Raw genomic sequence first — 20,333 nt, forward strand, 5'->3', positions numbered from 1 at the left:
GTCGCCCTTTCCCCAGCATCTCTGCTGCCCTTTGTGGCAGAGACTAGATTAGGTAAAGCAGCGGTGGACAAACTGTGGCCCCGTCCAGATGTCCATGGACTACAATTCCCATGAGCCCCTGCCAGCATTCACGAATGCTGGCAGGGGCTCATGGGAATTGTAGTCCATGGACATCTGGAGGGCCACAGTTTGCTCACCCCTGAGGTAAAGGATGTTTAGGCCTAATTGGCTTTATCCTCAGAGGTGTCTAGATTCCAAACTGAACTTTTAAAGCTTATCTTACACTTAGGCCCGGCTTTGCTTCTTTTGTCTCCGCAGAGCTAAGAAAATGCAAGACGTTGAGCTGCCATATGATTACTCCCCCAACTCTACTCATATGACATTAAGATAACAATCCAATGTGGGTGGCAAAATAAAATTCAAACGATAAAGGCACGGTTTCAAACTTAATGCATAAATCGAGCAGAACAATTCAAGTGCACAAATCAGCATTAAAATTGCTGCCCCTCTTGCCTAAACCGCTCAATAACCGTTGCTGTAATGTGTCTTTTGGTTAAGGCAGGGGTAGCCAAACTGCGGCCCTCCAGATGTCCATGGACTACAATTCCCAGGAGCCCCCTGCCAGCATTCGCTGGCAGGGGGCTCCTGGGAATTGTAGTCCATGGACATCTGGAGGGCCGCAGTTTGGCTACCCCTGGGTTAAGGGGCTGAAGGGAGGAGGTCCTGTTAGCGGCTAGACCCCTCTAACTTGGAAGGGAAGTTTGCTTGCGAACAGTCTTTCTCAACCTCACCTGCACTTTGCCTTCATGTGTCTACACAGTTGCTGTAATGTAAATGTACAAGTGCATGTGAATGCCCGCCATGTTTGCCTCAACACCTGGATTCCCACAGGGGCATCATTAGGGACCCACAGGGGCTGACCAGCTGCTGACTTTCTTCTCCCCCACTCCAGATACATTGTCAGCTGGCAGGACAGTGGCGCACGAAAGTGTGTTACTAATCTCACAAGCCCTCAAGTGCCTTTTCCTTCCCACCTCGCCTATAGAGCCCCATTAGTTATGGCTGACAGCTGAGCTCACCCAGTCCCATCGCCTGTCCTCTAACCCCAGGGTTGTCAAGAAGCCATTTGCAGTTTTTGGCTCATTCAGGTGACATATTTGGTCTCTTTTCCTGGGAGGCTCATCCAGGGTCCCCCCAGAGCAATCACAGGTATTGTCTCTGTCCTGGGATACCTCCTGGACCCTGTCCAATATCTTGTCCGCACTAGACAAGCTTTCTCGTTTTCTGTATCACATACACACAATTTCATAAGGTACATTCTTTTAGAGATCGGGTCACCAAACCCTAGCCTGACAACAGAAACTTCCTGTAAAAACGGGACACCCAGACCAGCCTGTCTGTGTATGTGAGTGTTCCTTGGATATCCTGCATGTACCATCTGCTTCTGTAGGCTCTAAACCAGTCTACCAGCCTTTGGGGAACCCCAGAAGTGGTGACCTACCCCTTCAGAGAACTGGGTGCAGAAATAAGATGTGGGAGCAAACCAATCAATCATTTGCCATTTCCATTGTGGAGAAGGAGACTAAGCCTGTACAGGAGTAGTTCTCAACCTTCACTGCGACCCCAACTTCGGCGCTGAAGCCCAGCGGGGACCCAGCCGAAGGAGCTGCCAGCTAATGCTGCGGAGGCACTTCCACCAGTCACCCCACCCATGGTGACCCCCCGCAGGAGGGGACTGGAGGGGGCTGAGGGCCCTGCCCGGGGGAGGGGGCTACCGCTGCCGCCACCACCACCGCATTCACATGGCTTGTTGTCCTACTCTGGGCTGGGATTGGGCATTTGTCTTGCTCCCTTGGCTCCCTGCTTCTCTACTTCCTTCCTTTAACCGCGGTGTGTGTGTGTGTGTGTCCACAGACAGAGTTGGGCAGGATGGGGCAACTTTGGACCCACGAGGGGAGGGAGTCTCTTGCTTGCCAGAGCTGAGCAAAGCGTTTCGGCCCATTCCTCAGCAGGCAGAGGTGCGACCCTGCAGGCAGGCTGGGCAGCCGCAGAAGGAGCCAGTGGGGCACTGGAAACACATCTGCGCACACCTGCGCACAACAATCAAGGCGGCGTGGAGGCAGCCATTGCCATGGCTCCACCAAGACCCACCGCATCCACACTCTGCCGCCCGCCACCGCGGGGAAGGAGCCAGGTGACCCCAAATGGGGTCTCAACCCCAAGGTTGAGAACCACTGCTGTAGAGCAACAGGGGAAGTGAGCTCCAGTGATGTCACCGGCCACATAAGCACAGTGTTCCCCAGAACTCTGGTTGGAAATCCCTGCTCTACACCGTCTTCCAGAAATGCTGGGCATTCCAACCACAGACTTCTCCACATCCTCAAGGCAGCTATACTTTATAGTCTTCCTTATATATTCTCCTAATGCACCATCTCAGCCCCGTTCATCCTTTTGTGTGTCTGTTATTTGTGTACAAATTTGGTAATTGTTCTCTTAATAAAAATCAATTTAATTTTTGGTCTGGTTCATTAGAAGAAGAGTTGGTTCTTATATGCCGCTTTTTCTCTTCCAGAAGGAATCTAAGCGGCTTACAGTCGCCTTCCCTTTCCTCTCCCCACAACAGACACCCTGTGGGGTAGGTGAGGCTGAGAGAGCCCTGATATCACTGCTCGGTCAGAACAGCTTTATCAGTGCTGTGGTGAGCCCAAAGCCACCCAGCTGGCTGCATGGCACCGTGTGGGAATGATATGGGAGGGGCCTTGGAGGAGCAGAATGTCAGAACCCCCCATGTATTTCTGTCATGATTCAGTCGTTTGTATTCCTGTCCTGATTTAGTAGTTTGCCATGCCTAGGCCAAGTTGATACCCAAGGATGAATTCCCTTTGTAGTTTTCAGAGCGCACTTGATGCCCTAACATTCCTCACCTCCCTTTTCCCTCCCACATCCGTTTGGTCTCCCTCCTTTCCATTGTTTTCTCACCCCTAGTTGTTTCGGAGATGTTGTGACGTCCTTGACATGGTATCTGTTTTATGTTCCCAGGAAGGGGGGCACCTCCCCTGAACCCTATATGTGTTGGCCTGTAATCTGTATGTTAGTTCTAACTATGCCTTAAGTGTAGTAACTTGCTTTGCTCTAATAAAGACACTTTTCTAAGGAAGGTTGGCTTTTCTTGGAGAGAACAAAGAATCTCACACCCTGCAGCTGAACTGGGACAAATCCTCGGTCTTTTTGTAAACTAGAATTGTACAGAAATAGATTTTCTGCAGCAGTGCTTTTGAAAAGAAATATCACCAACAGTTAAGTTTATCTACTTCCCTGCCCCCCACAATCAGAACATTTGTCTGAAAAGTTTATTTTCATTTCCTGAACACTTAAAAGCAGCACTGCTCGAGATGTTACACCAGTGTCCAGAGAGAACCAAACAAAATTAAATCAATATAAATTACAGGTGTTTGCTTCTGAGACAGAAAACAAGACACACACACACTGTGAGGACCCCCCCCCCCCAATATTTCATGCAACAGCAGGCAGGATGTAAAAAGCCACCTTAACCCACACATTTGTACACTGAATCATCAGAAAAAAGTATTCTTTAGTAAATCTGTACATCCAAATACATTTGGGAGCTACATCTAAGTACATTATTTCATGTTTTATACACTTATTACCCCTTTTACATCATCAAAGAAGCACTCCAAATCTTGGGGGATGGAAGGGACGAACTAACCGAAAAAAGAAAAAAAAAGTAACAGAGAAATTATAGACATTCAGTTATTTGTTTTAATCTAGACCTCCGAGTATTTAATAAAAACAGATTGCATCTTCTTTTAACATTTTTGTTTTCTAACTGTACAAACAACTTACAGTGCAGAGAACACCCTTAGTACTCAAAGTTTCTTTGGATGGATCTCAGATATAGCTGAATATTCCTTTAAAGATGAATCAAAGGGAAATTGGTCCGATTAGACTGGTAAGTGATGCTGCATGCTAATTATCTGCCATGTCTGAATAAACGTGTGCATGTGCATTATGATGACGCCGCTAATTAATCAATTAATTAATCCTGGTAGCACCCAGTGTTACTTGACCCTGTGTCAAAGAGCATTGAAGTCGGTGGGAAGGAATCCTTCCAGAACAGCGTTTTGAGTACCAGTAACTGATCAGCTACGTTTTAAAGAACTGCCTTTTCACTTTTCGTTTTAATTGAATGGAACAAATGCTTAAATACAATTTTGTCCTCTTCACTGAAGAGAGCTAGTCTATTTCAACTTTAATGCGCTACATTTTGGGAAGTTTAGCCTGTACTGTGGTAATGCCTACTCAATACAATCCAAGCATTTGCGGAGAATAGTTCAAGAATGTCAGTAAGAACGTAGGATCAATGACAGAGATGTTGCTTTAAATGATCCACAAAACAGAGACCCACAGAGTGCCCAGTGTTACACACGAGTTTCTTCTTGCGCTTTTTGGTGTGCAAGTTTATAGACTCTGCCCCCTCCCCTCCCCACCCCCAAAATGTTGACTGTTCCAGAGTTCAGGTTTCTTAGTCAATTTTCACATTAGTGTAGATTTTTCTAACAAAGGCACTTGTTCCCATGTAGCCGATAGCTCCTGCAGAAAGAAGACAAAATGCCAGATCAGCCGCAGTCCCAGGCACCTAAGCAAGCACTTGTGGGTTCAGGAAACAGAAGCACCATCAGATTTAGAGTGCACGCATGGGGGGGGGGGAGGTGTCACTTCATAAGTGGCCTGCAAAATAGGCATTATGTGCCCAACTTATTGATCCCTACGGACCATGCTGGACTCCCGGTGCTTGGCATGGATTCCGTTCAGCACGGAGTCAGTGTTTCTATGCATTTTCACAAGGCACGCTTTGCAACATGAAGGCTTCTAGGAAGTGGCTGAAGACACGGACCTGCAGGGTCCTGTCCACGTGCATGACCACAAACCACACACATGAACCTGAACGTGCCCTGACCCTAACTATGCTCCTGGGCTATAAGGGAAGAGCATTTACAGCATGAAAAATACTTTATTGAGAGGAATGGGCTGAGGATGGAAATCAACAACAACAAAAATAAGGCAGGTAAGCAATTTTCGCTCTGCAGGTGGGACTGAACATGAGGAATGTTCTTAGTTGGAAGAAGTGAGATGCGGTTCAAGGATCCACGTTTGCCTTAGGAGTTCTTCACCCCTGCATGGGCACTGGCCCGGCTACCACTGGGCAGGATGCCCCCTGTGCCACCCAGCTGGCTGGTGGGGCTGCGCTTTCTTACAATGGGCAGCCAGTCTGGGCTGACTGCAGAGACTCCAGCAAGGTCCCCACCTCACTGCCCTCTGGGAAGCTCGCACAGGATCTTGGCCTCACACCAAGCATTTCTGTTATGAAGAGCTAACAAGCCCAGGCCATCCTAAGGGTCTATCCTGCACACAGGGATTCCCGGGGAAGCTGGTCACAGAAACAGCTGCAGCCAGCCTTGTTTCCCAGCCAACTCAGGCTCCCGGTGCGATGGCATCTCGTTCAGTTGGCAGCACCACAGCATTGGCTCAAGCCTCCCAGCTGGGTTAGTAGAGATGCCGGGGGCCAGGCTCTGCTCCACATGAGAAACTATCCATTATATCCATTCATTCAGACATTTTGGGACATTCCTGTGTGGCAAGAATGTTAAAATCCACAGACCTCTTCCCTTTGATCAAGCATGCTAAGATATTAGAAATCCAGGAAGACTGCTTCTGATTACCCATGGAATTGAGAAATCCAGTCAAGCACTTGAACTGATTCAGGACACTGAACTGATTCAGAACTTACCACACATTATTCCCAAGGCTGTGCTAAATACTGCCATATAACCAAAGTAAAATGATGTCTGAAACAAGCCATACATTCTGGGAAAGGGGGGGGAGAGAGAGAGAGAAAGAGAAATAAAACATGAGGTTTTTACTATTTATCAAGATAATTTTGAATCTAGTAATCAGAAGTTTTTCAGAATAAAAATTTCATTATCGAAAATGGAACATGCCAATGTCAAAGGCTACTTACTTTGTCTTGAAAAAATAGTAATAAAAGGAATACATGTAAACATAGATTGCGGTCGAAGCAGCTGACAGAAAACTTGTCCATTGCCTGAAGGAAAAAGAAACAAACCCAGACCTCTCAATTAGGCAGAAAATAGGTCTGCAACAATGCAGCATCCCCCCTCCAGGACAAGAATCGCTGCGAGAATTTTCCAGTTTTTTCCCTTTCCTATCTAAATGGCCAAGGTATTTTCAAAAATACATCTAACACTGGAGACGCTTCAATTAGAAAGGCCAATATTTTTTACCAAGACTTGCTTGCTGGTTAAGACTGTCCAATTAAAACCAAAACACAAAATACACACTTACCACCTATAGTCCTCTGCATTTAGTAGGAAGTACGTACACACGATTGTCACACAGACTGTCACAATGCAGAGGATAACCAGCACTAGCATCATGAAACCATAGACGTAATAGATTTTGTAAGCCCAGAAGGAGGTGAAGATAAAATACCTAAAAGGAAAAAAAAATAATACAGATGGGCCTCTAGCTCAACTAGGCTGATGAGCATTATCCAAGACAGGCAGTGAACAGTTTGCTTATTTTTAGGTAAAAGAAGACTCACATTTCAATGAAAATCGATCCAAACGGGAGAATGCCACCTAGGCAAACAATCACAGCGGGTTCCATAAACCTGAAAAACAAACAGGACTGACTTCATTTGATAGAGGACTGATGGAGCGAGTTCTTCTGAAATGCAGTGAAATCAAAGGGAAGAGCACAGCTGATTTAAGAAGGTTCTGAAAGGCTTCTAGATCAGGGGTAGTCAAACTGCGGCCCTCCAGATGTCCATGGACTACACTTCCCATGAGCCCCTGCCAGCATTCGCTGGCAGGGGCTCATGGCAAGTGTAGTCCATGGACATCTGGAGGGCCGCAGTTTGACTACCCCTGGTCTAGACCCTTCTGGGAGCCCAGATCCTTGGCATCCAGGGAATTTCTTTGGAATCCTGTACATTTTCATCAAAGGGCCGCCATGTTTGACAGGCAATCAGTATTCAGGATTTGAAGGCCAGTCCACTGGGAAATACACTCACTGAACGAGGCCACTGCTGCTAGTCCCAAAGCTTCCTGGGACGGCTCAGAAGCACATCTTGGAGGTGTCTTAATGATTTGTTGCAGCCGATGGCCAGAGCTCTCTGGAATATCACACGGCAACTGCTTACTCTTCTACATGCAAGAACACATTGAAATGACATAGGGGCCTCACCATTTTTTCTCTGGGATGGGACGAGGAACGGCGTTGACTCGACAAGGAAAGTTGGGCTGGCCAGAGAGATTCCGTCCCAGTATTGTGCCAACGAGGTTCAAGGGGAGAATGACGAAGAAGCAGATGCAGCATACGGCCACCTGTAAACTCACAGTCACACGAGAAGAGCGGATATAAAATGCATCCAGAACTCAGCAAATAACATCCATTATATCATTGGTCTTGCTATTTTTATAACATTTTACAACTTTTTTTTTTAAGCATGGCAGAGCTTTAGAGAACAAGAAGATTTTGGGGGTATAAACTTTCAAGAGTCAAGGCTCCTGTCATCAAGGTAGTCTTAACTCTTGAAAGCTTATCCTCAGAAAATCTTGTTGGTCTATTAAGGGGTGTGTGTGTGTGTGTGTGAAACTGTGACTCTCTGGATACCCATGGACTAAAATTACCATGAGCCTCTGCCAGTTTGGCCACCCCTGGTCTATAAGAAAAATTAATTTTAACCATATTGAAACATTTCAAACATAAGTTAACCTGATCCAATTATGTATATTTTTATTATAGACAAATTCTTACCTTCTAGTCTAGTTATATTCATAAAATTAATACTTTGTTTTGGAAATTTCCGCAGGGTTCCTTACCACTTTGGACGTCTTCGAGATGCAGTTCCCTTTTAGAGGAGGAAGATTTGACTACCTGATCTTAGGTGGCATCATCAGGCGTATCTGTTAATTCGTACTTACTCTTGGAATTTCTCCTCTAACTATCCAACTAGGGGTTAAGGTTGAGCACTCCGGTATGCTTTAGCGAGCACTGATGCCCGAGGTGGCCAGTGCCAAAGTGCGGAGGGGTGCTGGCTAGCGTACCGCCGCTGCCCCTCCCCTCCGCAGTGCTGGCTTCCTCGGGCGTCGGTGCTAGCCAAAGCAGCCAAAGTGCTCAATCTTACTAGGGATCTTAAGGGGGTTTGTGCCTGTTGCCCTTCTTTAAATGGAATGCACACAGATCCTAATCCTCCTGCAATTTCTACGGCTAGAGAACAATGACGAATAATAACGTCGCAACTATACCAGTTGGATCCATTTTGACACACTAAATTAGTGGGCCAATCCAGAACTAAAATTTGGGAAGATATGTTCTCTATGGAAGGATTCGAGCTTTTTACTTTGGACCAGTTGGCAGACTGTCACCCTTTGCTGAATGGCAATGTTTATATTTTCAACCTTTGTTGGTTTCTAAATATGGTTCTGCAATAGAGAGTGTTTCAGTATCCCCTTTAGATCTTGGAAACACTCACTGCATCAAAACAGAAAATGAAACCAACCCTACTTGTGTTTAATAAGAGTTGGAAGGGACCTTGAAGGCCATCTAGTCCAACCCCCTGCAGATGCAGGAAATTCACAACTACCTGCCCACCCAGAAAACAACTCTGCTCCATTTTCTATATGACAGCCCTTCAAGCATTTGAAGATGGTTATCATATTGCCTCTTAGTTGCCTTCTCTCCAGACTAAACAGGCCAAGCTCCCTCAACTTTTTCTCTTCATCTTGGTCTTCAAACCCCTCACCATCTTCATTACCCTCCTCTGGATTCTCCAGTTTGTCTAAATCCCTCTTCAACTGTGGTGCCGAAAACTGAACACAGTACGCCAAGGGAGGCCGAATTCGAGTACCATCTCCCCCCAAGATCTGGACACGATACTCCATTTGATACAGCCCAAAATCCTATTTTCCTTTTTAGCTACCGAGTCACACTGCTGACATGTTTAGTGTCCGGTCTAGTAAGACCCCCAGATCCTTTTCACACGTACTCCTGCCAAGAGAAGTCTCCCCCATCCTATAATGATGCTGTTGATTTTTCCTACCTACATTTGAAACTTTACATTTTTCACTATTGAAATTCATTATTCATTTTAGCCCTGTTTTCCAGCCAGTTAAGATTCTCCTGTATCCTAATTCTGTTTTCTTCTGTGTTTGCTACACCTTCCAGTTTAGTATCGACTGTAAATTTAATAAGCACCCCCTCTATTCCTTCATAAATATGTTGAAGAACACAGGGCCTTGACACAAAACACTTTGGGGTTTTCATATATATATTTACGATTTTCCCCCTACAAGAATCTTTTACGTTTTTTTTCTATTTCCTTTCTTTCTGTTGAAGTACTCACCATTGTCCCAAAGGGGATGGCCCTGGATGCGTGGTAATAGATAGCAATGAAGTTAATGAAGAAGGCTGTGCCACAAACCATGGCAGGAATCAGGAATGCCCCAATGAACATCTGCTTTATCCACCGCCTTCCTGCAGGAAGAAACATTCCAATGCATTGGAGACTCAGAAGTACTTGGCTCCTTTCTTATGTCATTGCAACTACCCCCCCACCCCCACCCCCACCCCTCCAACAAACACCACTGGCTGGGTGCAATTATTGAGAAGCTACAAGATGGGCACAAGGGACCCCATGGATATGGCTGCAATTATGAGATGCCGCGGTTATATATCTGACAAGTAGATGGTGTTCTATTATCTGGGACAGGGGTAGTCAAACTGCGGCCCTCTAGATGTCCATGGACTACAATTCCCAGAAGCCCCTGCCAGCGAATGGGAATTGTAGTCCATGGACATCTGGAGGGCCGCCATTTGACTACCCCTGATCTGAGATCTAGCCAAGTTCTTGGGAACTGAAGAGGTATCTTGGCAGGATTCTTGCTGTTCCAAACAACTGTTTTTGGGAGCTGTGTTATTTGCTCAATGCTCAGAATGTACACAGGTGTTTCTGGAGACTTCTAGGCACTGCTCCAAGACTCCAGTGACCACTGGCTCAATGGTCACCTTCTTCTCCCAGAGTATTTTAACTAGGTCTTGGTCTTTTGTGATCTTCTCCCATTCTTTCTTTTCTATTCTGCGGAATCCCGGGATAGCAATGTGCAGTTTTTTTCTACAATGTGACATCAGGTGCATCTAGCTGATTACTTGTTTGCAAACAGAAGACCCAAAGAACCTTTGTTTCCTCATTCTCGTGATCTTATCTGGTTTGCGTTCAAATGAATTTCTGGCTGATGGTGAGCCATACGACTTGCAAAGATTTCAGTACAAGATAGCTGCAACTCCATCATGACATTCTTTACAATTAGTTTGAACAATTATTAGTATTCTTATTGTCAATTAGGTAAGTGTTGTTGTAGGCATTAGCACACCAAGCTCAATTTTCGGTTCAGCACTGTCAGGCAGGATTCTTAGCGAGGCTCTGATTGAAGACTGGCTCGGTGAGATGCTTTTTCTCGCACAATTAAAGCAAAGGATCCCTTGTGAACGTAGCCCTGTCCCTCGCCTTCTAACAATTGTAACAGCAAGAAAAAGCACCTCGAAAGATAAACACTGCAAACGACTAGACCAGGGGTAGTCAAGCTGCGGCCCTCCAGATGTCCACGGACTACAATTCCCAGGAGCCCTTGCCAGCATTCGCCAGCGAATGCTGGCAAGGGCCCCTGGGAATTGTAGTCCATGGACATCTGGAGGGCCGCAGTTTGACTACCCCTGGACTAGACGTTAATTATGTGAATGGTTTTCCTATCAAGTTAGAAAAAGTACGCGTCTGATGGAAAGGAGCTACTCCAGGCTTGCAAGACTTCATAGCCAGGTCCGAACAGTCCCCTTACTGACCCATGTGGCGTTGCACTATATTGCGGTAGCCACAACACAACAGGTGGAAGCAATATACCCCTAAAACAAACAAATTGTCCCTCATTTTTATCCCCACAACAACCTGTGAGGTAAGTTAGGCTGAGGGAGAGGCTGTGACTAGCCTGGAAGGTTTTCAGCAAGCACAGATGGGAACTGGAGTCTTCCTGGATGCAGCATCACATTCCAACAACTGTACTCAATTGTTTCGATTGTTGTTATCTGCAAGTTCGTGTAAGAATCCTGACAGCCGCAGAGTCAAGGGTAGGCCCACACAGAGCAAGTTACAGTAATCAAGCCTGCAGGTGATCACTGCATGAATCAGTGGCTAGGTGCTCTGGGGCCTGATGGGTCACTAGTAGCCTAACTTGGTGTGTGTGTGTGTGTGTGTGTGTGTGTGTGTGTGATGGGGGGGGAAATGCCTGTGGAGCTACCTTTGTGACTCCATTGTTAATGAGGCATCAAAAACCACTCCCAGGTTCCTGGCCAACTATGCAGTTGTGAGATGCACCCCGTCCTGTTCTGGTCCCTTCCACCCCACCAGAGGACCTCTGTCTTTGAAGGGTTCAGTATGAGACAACTTGCTTTAAGCCACTCCATCACTGCCTCTGAACATCGGACCAATGTGGTTGGAGGGACATCTGGCTGACTGTCCGTCAGGAGATAGAGCTTGGCATCATCCGCATATTAGTGACACGCGAACCCCAAACTCTAAACTAGCTGGGCAAGAGGGCTCCGTGTCTTCCCCAGTGGCGGCAGGCGGCTGGGTGTTGTCAGCCCTCTCAGTTGCAAGGTTGTCTCTCTTCCAGCCTGGTCACCTGTCTCCCTCCCACTCCATGCCTCCTGTTGGCATGTTTTCACTCTCTCCCCCGGAAACAGACACTCTGCAACTGATACTACCTATGATGCTTTATTAGTAGTAGTAGTAGTAGTAGTAGTAGTAGTAGTAGTAGTAGTAGTACTGTCTGTAGCGTTCCATTCTTTTCCAAGCCTGCTCAGCCTCTAGTGAAAATACTGCTGGTAACATTAACCTTTGGCCATCATGTTCATTTGATCTGAAACATACTTAACAGATATTTGCCTTGGCCTAAAGCTCTCTTAAAAACCCGAGGGAAGGTTTACTGGTGCAGATAATCCCAAGAAGTCCACGGCAGTCTTGGGAAGCAAGCCTAAAGTCCTCCCCAAATTCTTTTTAATACAACGCAGGTAAAGAGTTAAGAAGAACCTCTTGTGGCGCAGAGTGGTAAGGCAGCCAACATGCTGTCTGAAGCTCTGACCATGAGGCTGGGAGTTCAATCCCAGCAGCCGGCTCAAGGTTGACTCAGCCTTCCATCCTTCCGAGGTTGGTAAAATGAGTACCCAGCTTGCTGGGGGGTAAACGGTAATGACTGGGGAAGGCCCTGTAAAACCACCCCGTATTGAGTCTGCCATGAAAACGCTAGAGGGCGTCACCCCAAGGGTCAGACAAGACTCGGTGCTTGCACAGGGGATACCTTGACCTTTACCTTTAAAAAGTTAAAACAGTAATAATTTTAAACAAGCCAAACCAAATACCTCCTTGTCTGGCGTAAAGGCTTCCTCCGAAGTAGCCGTTCACCGGGGAAGTTGCAGCGTAAACAAAAATGGCAGTGCTGAGCATTGATCCTCTCCTGAAACGGAAGACATGTATTTTTGGTGACAAGGATGACCTCCTATTACAGCAAGCATCCACTCGGGAAGGAAAATGACAGCTTTGTAACAGATAAGAACAAAAAAACCTGCTGTCAAATGGGACGGTGCAGCATCTGTCCCGAAGAGAAACTGCTTCAAGAATCAGATACAGCTACTACTAGCGTGCAACAATTAACTGGTGTAATTGGACATTACTTGGAATAAGGAGCATCAAATTACATTACAATGTTAAAATGCAATCTCTGAACAACTCAGATTTCCAAGATCTCAATTACCTTACAGTTAAAGGGGTTCTCTCATATCTCTCAAGAGTGGCTGCTGTTTTCCCTGTGTGGTAAACTTCCTGAGCAGCAGGGCTTATTAGGTTTGCAAAACACGGCAAAGAAGGTCCTTATTTATTTATTTCGATTTCTATGCCAGACATGACTCGGTCAGACATGACTCGGTGCTTGCACAGGGGATACCTTTTATGCCGGCCTTCCCTATGGCTCTGGGCGGTTTACATTAAACGTTGTAGAACAGTTACCCAGAATATTATAACAATGCAGTAAACAACAATCATAACATGGCATAACACAGGGGTAGTCAAACTGCGGCCCTCCAGATGTCCATGGACTACAATTCCCAGGAGCCTCTGCCAGCATTTGCTGGCAGGGGCTCCTGGGAATTATAGTCCATGGACATCTGGAGGGCCGCAGTTTGACTACCCCTGGCATAACAATCATAATGTAACATGACAAAACACAATCAGAGTCCAGTGGCACCTTTAAGACCAACAAAGATTTATTCAAGGCGTGAGCTTTCGAGTGCAAGCACTTGACCAAGCCCTGTGAGGAAAGGCTGAGAGACTTGGGAAAGTTCAGCCTGGAGAAAAGGAGGTTGAGGGGGGACAGGATTGCAGTCTTTAAGTGTTTTAAAGGTTGTCAGAGGAGGGCAGGGAAAGGTTCCTGTTGGCAGCAGAGGAGAGGATGGGTTTAAACTATGTGGGTTTAAACTATGTGGAGACTGATTATCAGCTAGATATTAGGAAAAATATTTTCACAGTTAAGAGTAGTTGGCTGCCTAAGGAGGTGGTGAGCTCCCCCTCACTGGCTGTCTTCAAGCAGCGGCTGGACAGGTCCTTCTCCTGGATGCTTCAGGCTGATCCTGCACTGAGCAGGAGATGGGACTAGATGGCCTCTGTGGCCTCTTCCCACTCTAGGATTCTAGGAGTCTAGTTCAGCCATGGAATGGGCTGCCTCAGGAGGTGGGGAGCTCCCCCTCACTGACAGTCTTCAAGCAGCGGCTGGACAGATCCTTCTCCTGGATGCTGGAGGCTGATCCTGCACTGAGCAGGGGGTGGGACTAGATGGCCTGTGTGGCCCCTTCCCACTCTAGGATTCTATGACCAGAAGAACATCAAGAAGCCTTTTAATTAACTTCTTGCCTTATAGCCTCTTCCAGAACCCTTGTATCTGGTGGAATTGTATCTCAGCATTCGCAGAGCTTTACATAGGTTTGGAGGAGGGAAGGCAACACGGTACAGCCCAATCTCAGAATCTAAGCAGGGAGACCACCAAGGAAGCCTCTGCAGAGGCAAACCACATGTGCTTCACACTTGCCCCAAAAGCCCTTTGCTTGGAGTTGCCATAAGTCAGCTGTGCCTTGATGGCACTTCACTCTCTCTCTCCTTCTCCCTCTATCTCACAAACACACACATAGACGCGCAAACAGAGATATTTGAGAGACTGGGTGCCCTTCTCCTTGGGAAAATCTTGCCTGGGAGAAAACTTGCAGCAGTCTCCTCCTCTTTTTATATCGAGCTTCAGACAAAACCCTGACTCAGAAACCCTGCCTTCTATCCCACAGTAGGAACACACTGGGACTCAGAAGGGTGGTCTTATCTCCCAGGAAACATTGCTGGGTGCTTCATCCTACATGACCGCCTGTGACCAAGAAGCCACAAGCACAATGAACAACATGACGGTAGCCGCAGCACTTCATGAACCTGCCGCATCAGGCACAGGTGGCTTGTTGCATCTGACGCCCACCCATCAGCACCCAAGAATGGACAGGGAAATCACCCCTCACACACATGGCTGCACAATCCTCCTCTCTCACACAGACTTAATCTTGGCTGAATTCCACTGCTGTATGACAGGAGCAGGAGAATTACACCTGCTAAAGAACGTCATACAAAGTGCACATCTGTTTCACATAATATATTTCTGTTAAGGCCTTGGAGGAGAAATGTGTCTCATGGCTTAAGGGCCACTCAGTGCCTTACACCCACTCAGGGCAGCTGTCCCATCCCTGAGTGCCTCCTCCTCCAATCGGCTTGCCTGTCTGTCCAGCGGCCAGCCAATCACCTTCTGTCCCCCATGTCCTTCCACTTCCCTCCGAGGCTTGGAGGCTGCAGATCCCTGCTGCATGAGAGCTGCCCCTGCCAGTGAGTTCCCTAACAGCTGCCTGCAGCCTTTCCAGGTCCTGGGGGGAGGGGGAGGCTGTCCACAGAGTTCTTGCACCCCACCCCCCAATCTAGCACCTGTTGTATTCCTGAATGCAACGGGCTTGGCCCCTAGTATAAACAAGACCTTTATTGGCATTATACAAAAGAAGTCCAGTTAATAGTAATACATAAAACTGATAAAATTACAGACAAAACGTTAACTGTGACTTTCATTAGTAAACTGAACACTCTGTAAAAAATTGGCTGTCTTCTCAAGTCTTTCAGGCACCGTTTTGACAAGAAGACCATGGAGTTTAACTGAGTCAGAAGTATTAGTATGCTTGGCTAAAAAACTCTTCATGTAAAATTTACATTGAGGGTCATAAAAGGCAAAGGAAAATATCATACGGACTAAGGACTTGATATGGACTAAGGACTTGATCTCCAGAGGAGATCAGGGCCCTGACGGAGCTTAAACAGTTCCGCAGGGCCTGCAAAAAGGAGCTCCTCCACCAGGCATTTGGCCGAGACCAGGCGTAATCTACAGCGACCAAGGGCCCCTGCTCCCCCCCACCCCCCCTCAGAATCCCATCAACAAGCCCTGGACCTGTTTGTATTACGATTGTTTACTGTTATACTGTGTTGTGTTTGGTTGCAATTGTTGGTTATCGATGTACATGTTCTACAGACTGTTCTATGTATGGTTCTCTGTTGTAATGTAAACCGCCCTGAGCCTCCGGGGAGGGCGGTATAGAAGTATGATAAATAAATAAACAAACAAACAAATAAAAACTGCACAAACATGTGATTTAGTGCAACTGCTGGCCAATTGCAAAAGAACCCCCCCCCCCAATCACTCAAGGGCTGTTTGCCAAAAGGCCCTCTTAATTGGGAAGGAAACGCATGTTTGTGTTTTACTACCTTCTGCTAAGAAATGTTTCCTCAAAAATTACAAGCCTGTCTACTCACACACACAAATTTTGTTATGTATCAGTGCTTGATCACTTGAAAGCAATTCTCACTCCTTGTAAATGCTGAACTAAGGCACTTGGATCCATGCAGAGGCAACTCCCCCCTCCATCAGCATAAACACACCCTTCTAACTACACTGACTTCTGTGGACTTAGGAGGGTGTAACTTTGCTTAGGAGGAGGACACTGAAAATGCTGTGTTCCACATACATTCACCAGAAGGCAACTGTCAAAGGCCACCTTCTACCCAAGCTAAAGCTGAAAAGTCCCTAAAGTTACAAATTAGATGCAAGTCAAACACAGAATCACAGAATCATAGAGTTGGAAGGGGCCATACAGGCCATCTAGTCCAACCCCCTGCTCAACGCAGGATCAGCCCAAAGCATCCTAAAGCGTCCAAGAAAAGTGTGTATCCAACCTTTGCTTGAACACTGCCAGTGAGGGGGAGAAAAAACTACTTGCCCGTGTTTTAAAGTGCAAATGTGAAAGATAACTAGAGCTGCACTCTGTACTGTAACAAAGATGTTTTTTGACACGGGTGGTCAAGGAAAACAAGACCATCCTCCATACCATATTCCAGAAAGCCAGCATGTGTGTGTGCATGGGCAGAGAAGACAATTTTCAAAAGAGGATGACCTGGTCTTCTCACACAGGTTGGCTTAAATGCTGACCATATTTTCCACTTGTGGAAGGCATGTTTGTTAGCAGAAAGGGAGGGGAGATTTTTCACCCATTCCCCCTCCCTACTCCTGCAGGTCCCACCTTATCCCTATGCCTATTCTGAAGGCCTGGAGGAACAATGTGGGGGGCAGGGGGGGTCACAGCAGGCTACAGGCGGGAAGAACCAGGGAAGTTTTGTCTTGTCCCATCACTACAGAGACACCTGACTGAAACCAAGTGAGTAACAGCTAACTATTGGCTGCCTCTGTGCTTAGTTCTCCTACTAGTAGCACTTGACATAGCCCTAGAATTGTGCAGTTCCCTTGCGTACCTTCACTACAGCTCAAGGACCCTGTGCAATGAAAGCATATAAAAATCCGTGTGTGCAGTGGTAGCTGCCCACCTCTTTTGGTACCCCAAGAAAAGCCATATTCCAAAACTCCATTTTGTGTGCATGTAAACTGGCTTATTGGATAAAGTTCAAGATATTTTAATACAAGACAAATATAGCAAAGAAATACTCACTCGGTGTATAAATCCTCCAGCATGGCCACAATGATTACTATGAAAGAAACTGCAAAGATTTGGCAGCCAGACCCAATAAGCGATGAAAATATTAAAGGGTGACTGGATGGTCTGAAGACATCTCCATGGACTTGTTTCCAACCATATTCGTCACCTAAATCTCTGTCCTGCCCAAGGAAAATGGTTTAAAATCAACAGCTACAACAATCACAAGAGGATACATGGAAATGTACAATAAAATTTTCCAAGAATTATGTGGAAACTCCGGAAGGAGTGTGGGGCCGGCCACTGAAGATGGGCAGCAGAGGCGGCAGATGGGCAGGGCTGGCACTGAGCCCCGCTTGCTTTGCCACCGCCTCCTCCTCCTCCTCCTTTGTGCCAGTCCCCACACGCCTGATGGCAGGACTGGCCATGGAAGGTGGGTGGCGGCAGCGTAGCGAGCAGGGTTTTGCCGGGCCTGGCCAACCGCTGTCCATCTACTGGCGCACTCCCTGGGGCGGGACAAACAGACGTCATGTCTGTAATCATTTCCGTTTCAGGGAGCGCACCAGTAGATGTATTTCCATATCAAAAACATAAACCAAAGTACCAACAGCACGCGCACGCAAACAGTATAATTCAAACAATGGTTTTGATTGACACTCTTTGCCCTGTCTAATTTTAGATTTATGTTCACTTATTCTTTATTTCACTGCTGTCGTTGTTTGTTCCACATATAAATTATGCCCATGCGACCTCAGAGACCAAAGACGATACCCACTGATTTCACAATAATGCAGGTAACATCATTTAACCTAAGAATCTGGAAATAAAGGGGCAACTGAGGCCACTTTTGTCTCTGAGCTCCAATCAAAACCATGGTTTGAATTATAATATTTGCATACACAGACTGTTTGCACTTTAGTTTATATTAAAACTGATGGTTGTCAAAAAGAAGGAAATGGATGACTGTCAAGGAGGTTCAAATGCTTTCCCAAGCAGAACCTTGGCCACACCCAACCACATAGCTCCACATAGGAGGGAGGGAGGGAGGAACAAAGGAAAGTAGAGAAAGGGGGAGAGAGAAAGGAAGGAAGGAGGAGATAGGGAGGGAGAAAGAAAAACGAAGGAAGGAAGGAAGTAAAGGGGATAAAAGAAGGAAGTTAGAGAGAGCAAAAGAAAGAGAGAGGGAAAGAGGGAGTGAGAAAGAGAATGAGTAAAAGGGAAGGAAGGCTTTCCTGCACCCCCCACAATCGGAGGAGGGAATGCACAGAGCAATGCCCAAAGGCTGCCCTGGACTCTATGGGGCTGGCAGGCAACATTTTCTCCAACTCTGGCCCCACATTTGGGGTGGGTGCATGGAAAGATGCCAAAGATCCACATTGGTCCCCGTGGGGCTGATGGGTGGCCTTTCCTACGTCTCCCAACTTCCTGACTCTGGAGACTGCATAGGCCATGAGGCCTGGGGGAAAAGGCTGGATCTTCTTCCACCCCCATGATTTTGAGTGGGCATAGAGGCCGGGCTCAGTGTCCTGGGGCTGGACGGCAGGGTGATCCTCTTCCTCCCTGCCAGGCACTCCACTCTCTGGCCCAGTTTACCTTTGGGAAGAGGGCCACCAGAGGGGTCTGGCTCTTCTTCCAGCAGGAAGGAGGTGGAAGAGGATGAGGAGGCCGGGGGTGGGATAGACCCACCATTTTTCCTCCATGAGAAAGTGGACACTCCTGAAGGCCAATCGGGTAGGGTGTGAGTTGTCTGCACACAACTTGAACTTTATAATGGCTTTATAAGACAAATTGATTTTTTAAACTGCTTGTTAGATTAAGTGCACATCTCTGCTTTCTCCTAGGGAGGCATCTTGCTTGAGAAAAAGGACCTTTTCTAAAAACTCAGCTGGCCTTGTACGTGTCCATGGGTGAGAAGGCTGGTGGTGGCCACACCCCACAGAAGGAAAGCAAAATTGTTATGGGTCAGCTAGGACTCAGCAATGTTGAGGACTCCTCAGAGGAGGAAGGAAGGGGCCAGCACAGCCAGGCCAAAGGCAGCAGAAGCTGCCTTTCAAGAGGGGGAGGTACAAGCAGGCCAAGACATACAGCCAAGAGCTTGCACAGATTCACCTCTACCTCCCAGATGTCATCCAGAAGATGAAAGCCAGGTGCCTGTTTCCAGCTCTTCAGGATTACATGCACCATTAGAAAGATGAAGACATGGGCTCAGAGCAGAGTTGTAGGCAAAAAAAAGAAGTGCTTGCCTCTTGGCTAGCTGTTAGCTACCTGCTGAGTGAGATGAGGGCCCTGCAGGACATTAAACAAATCCACAGGGCCTGTTCCACCAAGCCTATGGCTGGGACCTAAAATTGTCTGACAGTATCTGGCCTCCCTACTGAAAGCATTTAACAACTCTTGACTATTATTAAGGCCTCTGCCAATTCAACACTGAGAAGGCACGTTATGTCTCCTGCCAGAGAGAAGGTGGTGACATTATATAGTTTTTAACTAAATTAAGTGGACTGATTTCAAAATGTTTTAAATGTATTTATATGTATGTATTTATTATGTATTTTATACAGTGCTGTGAGCCAGCATACAATTCTGAACATACATACGTACATACAGAAATAAATTATGAGTCACTGCAGTGACTGTTGAGTTTGAACAGCTGGTATTTAACTATGAAACCTATGAAATGCAAGCTATATGCTAGCATGCCAACTCTTCCTTGCCTGAATCCTGAAAACCTTAACCTATTGGACTGGACTATCATGCTTGACTAATCTCTGGAACTTCAGACTGAGCAAGTTTGCATCTCTTCTTCTCCCTAAGCTTAGTTTATTTGAAAGAACTGTGAAAGTCACTGCAACCTGACACCAACACCTAGCCAGACTACTGCAAAAAGGGCAGGCCGCAGCCTCACTCGCCAAACTGAAGACAGGAAAACACAGACTAAGGAGAAAAGACTCAGGACTACTATCAGAATATTCAGCTTTTTGCATCTTAGTTTCTTCACACACTATTTTGACATGGAAAAGCAACAGAAATCTGTTCTGCTAGTTGGGGGGGGAAATCATATTGACATCTGAAACAGGTTTATGATGTAGAGCAGTGGTCCCCAACCTTTTTATCACCGGGGACCGGTCAACGCT

The 20,333-nt window shown here is 46.6% G+C and overlaps 1 protein-coding gene across 1 annotated transcript in view; it reads right to left on the reverse strand.

The window, feature by feature from the left end:
• Positions 1–3,336: 3,336 nt before the first annotated feature.
• The window catches only part of TM9SF3 (transmembrane 9 superfamily member 3), a 46,104-nt gene continuing 29,107 nt past the window's right edge, over positions 3,337–20,333 (reverse strand). The window contains exons 7-15 of the mRNA XM_077346047.1: positions 17,215–17,381; positions 12,514–12,608; positions 9,449–9,579; positions 7,288–7,427; positions 6,644–6,712; positions 6,385–6,531; positions 6,041–6,124; positions 5,810–5,886; positions 3,337–4,611 (exon numbers count right to left, since the gene is read on the reverse strand). Of these exons, the coding sequence (XP_077202162.1) occupies positions 4,544–4,611; positions 5,810–5,886; positions 6,041–6,124; positions 6,385–6,531; positions 6,644–6,712; positions 7,288–7,427; positions 9,449–9,579; positions 12,514–12,608; positions 17,215–17,381 (978 nt within the window). The 3' untranslated portion in view covers positions 3,337–4,543. The remainder of the gene's footprint in view (positions 4,612–5,809; positions 5,887–6,040; positions 6,125–6,384; positions 6,532–6,643; positions 6,713–7,287; positions 7,428–9,448; positions 9,580–12,513; positions 12,609–17,214; positions 17,382–20,333) is intronic.

This window comes from Paroedura picta, chromosome 7 (genome assembly GCF_049243985.1).
Source record: "Paroedura picta isolate Pp20150507F chromosome 7, Ppicta_v3.0, whole genome shotgun sequence".
Classification (NCBI taxonomy): domain Eukaryota; kingdom Metazoa; phylum Chordata; class Lepidosauria; order Squamata; family Gekkonidae; genus Paroedura; species Paroedura picta.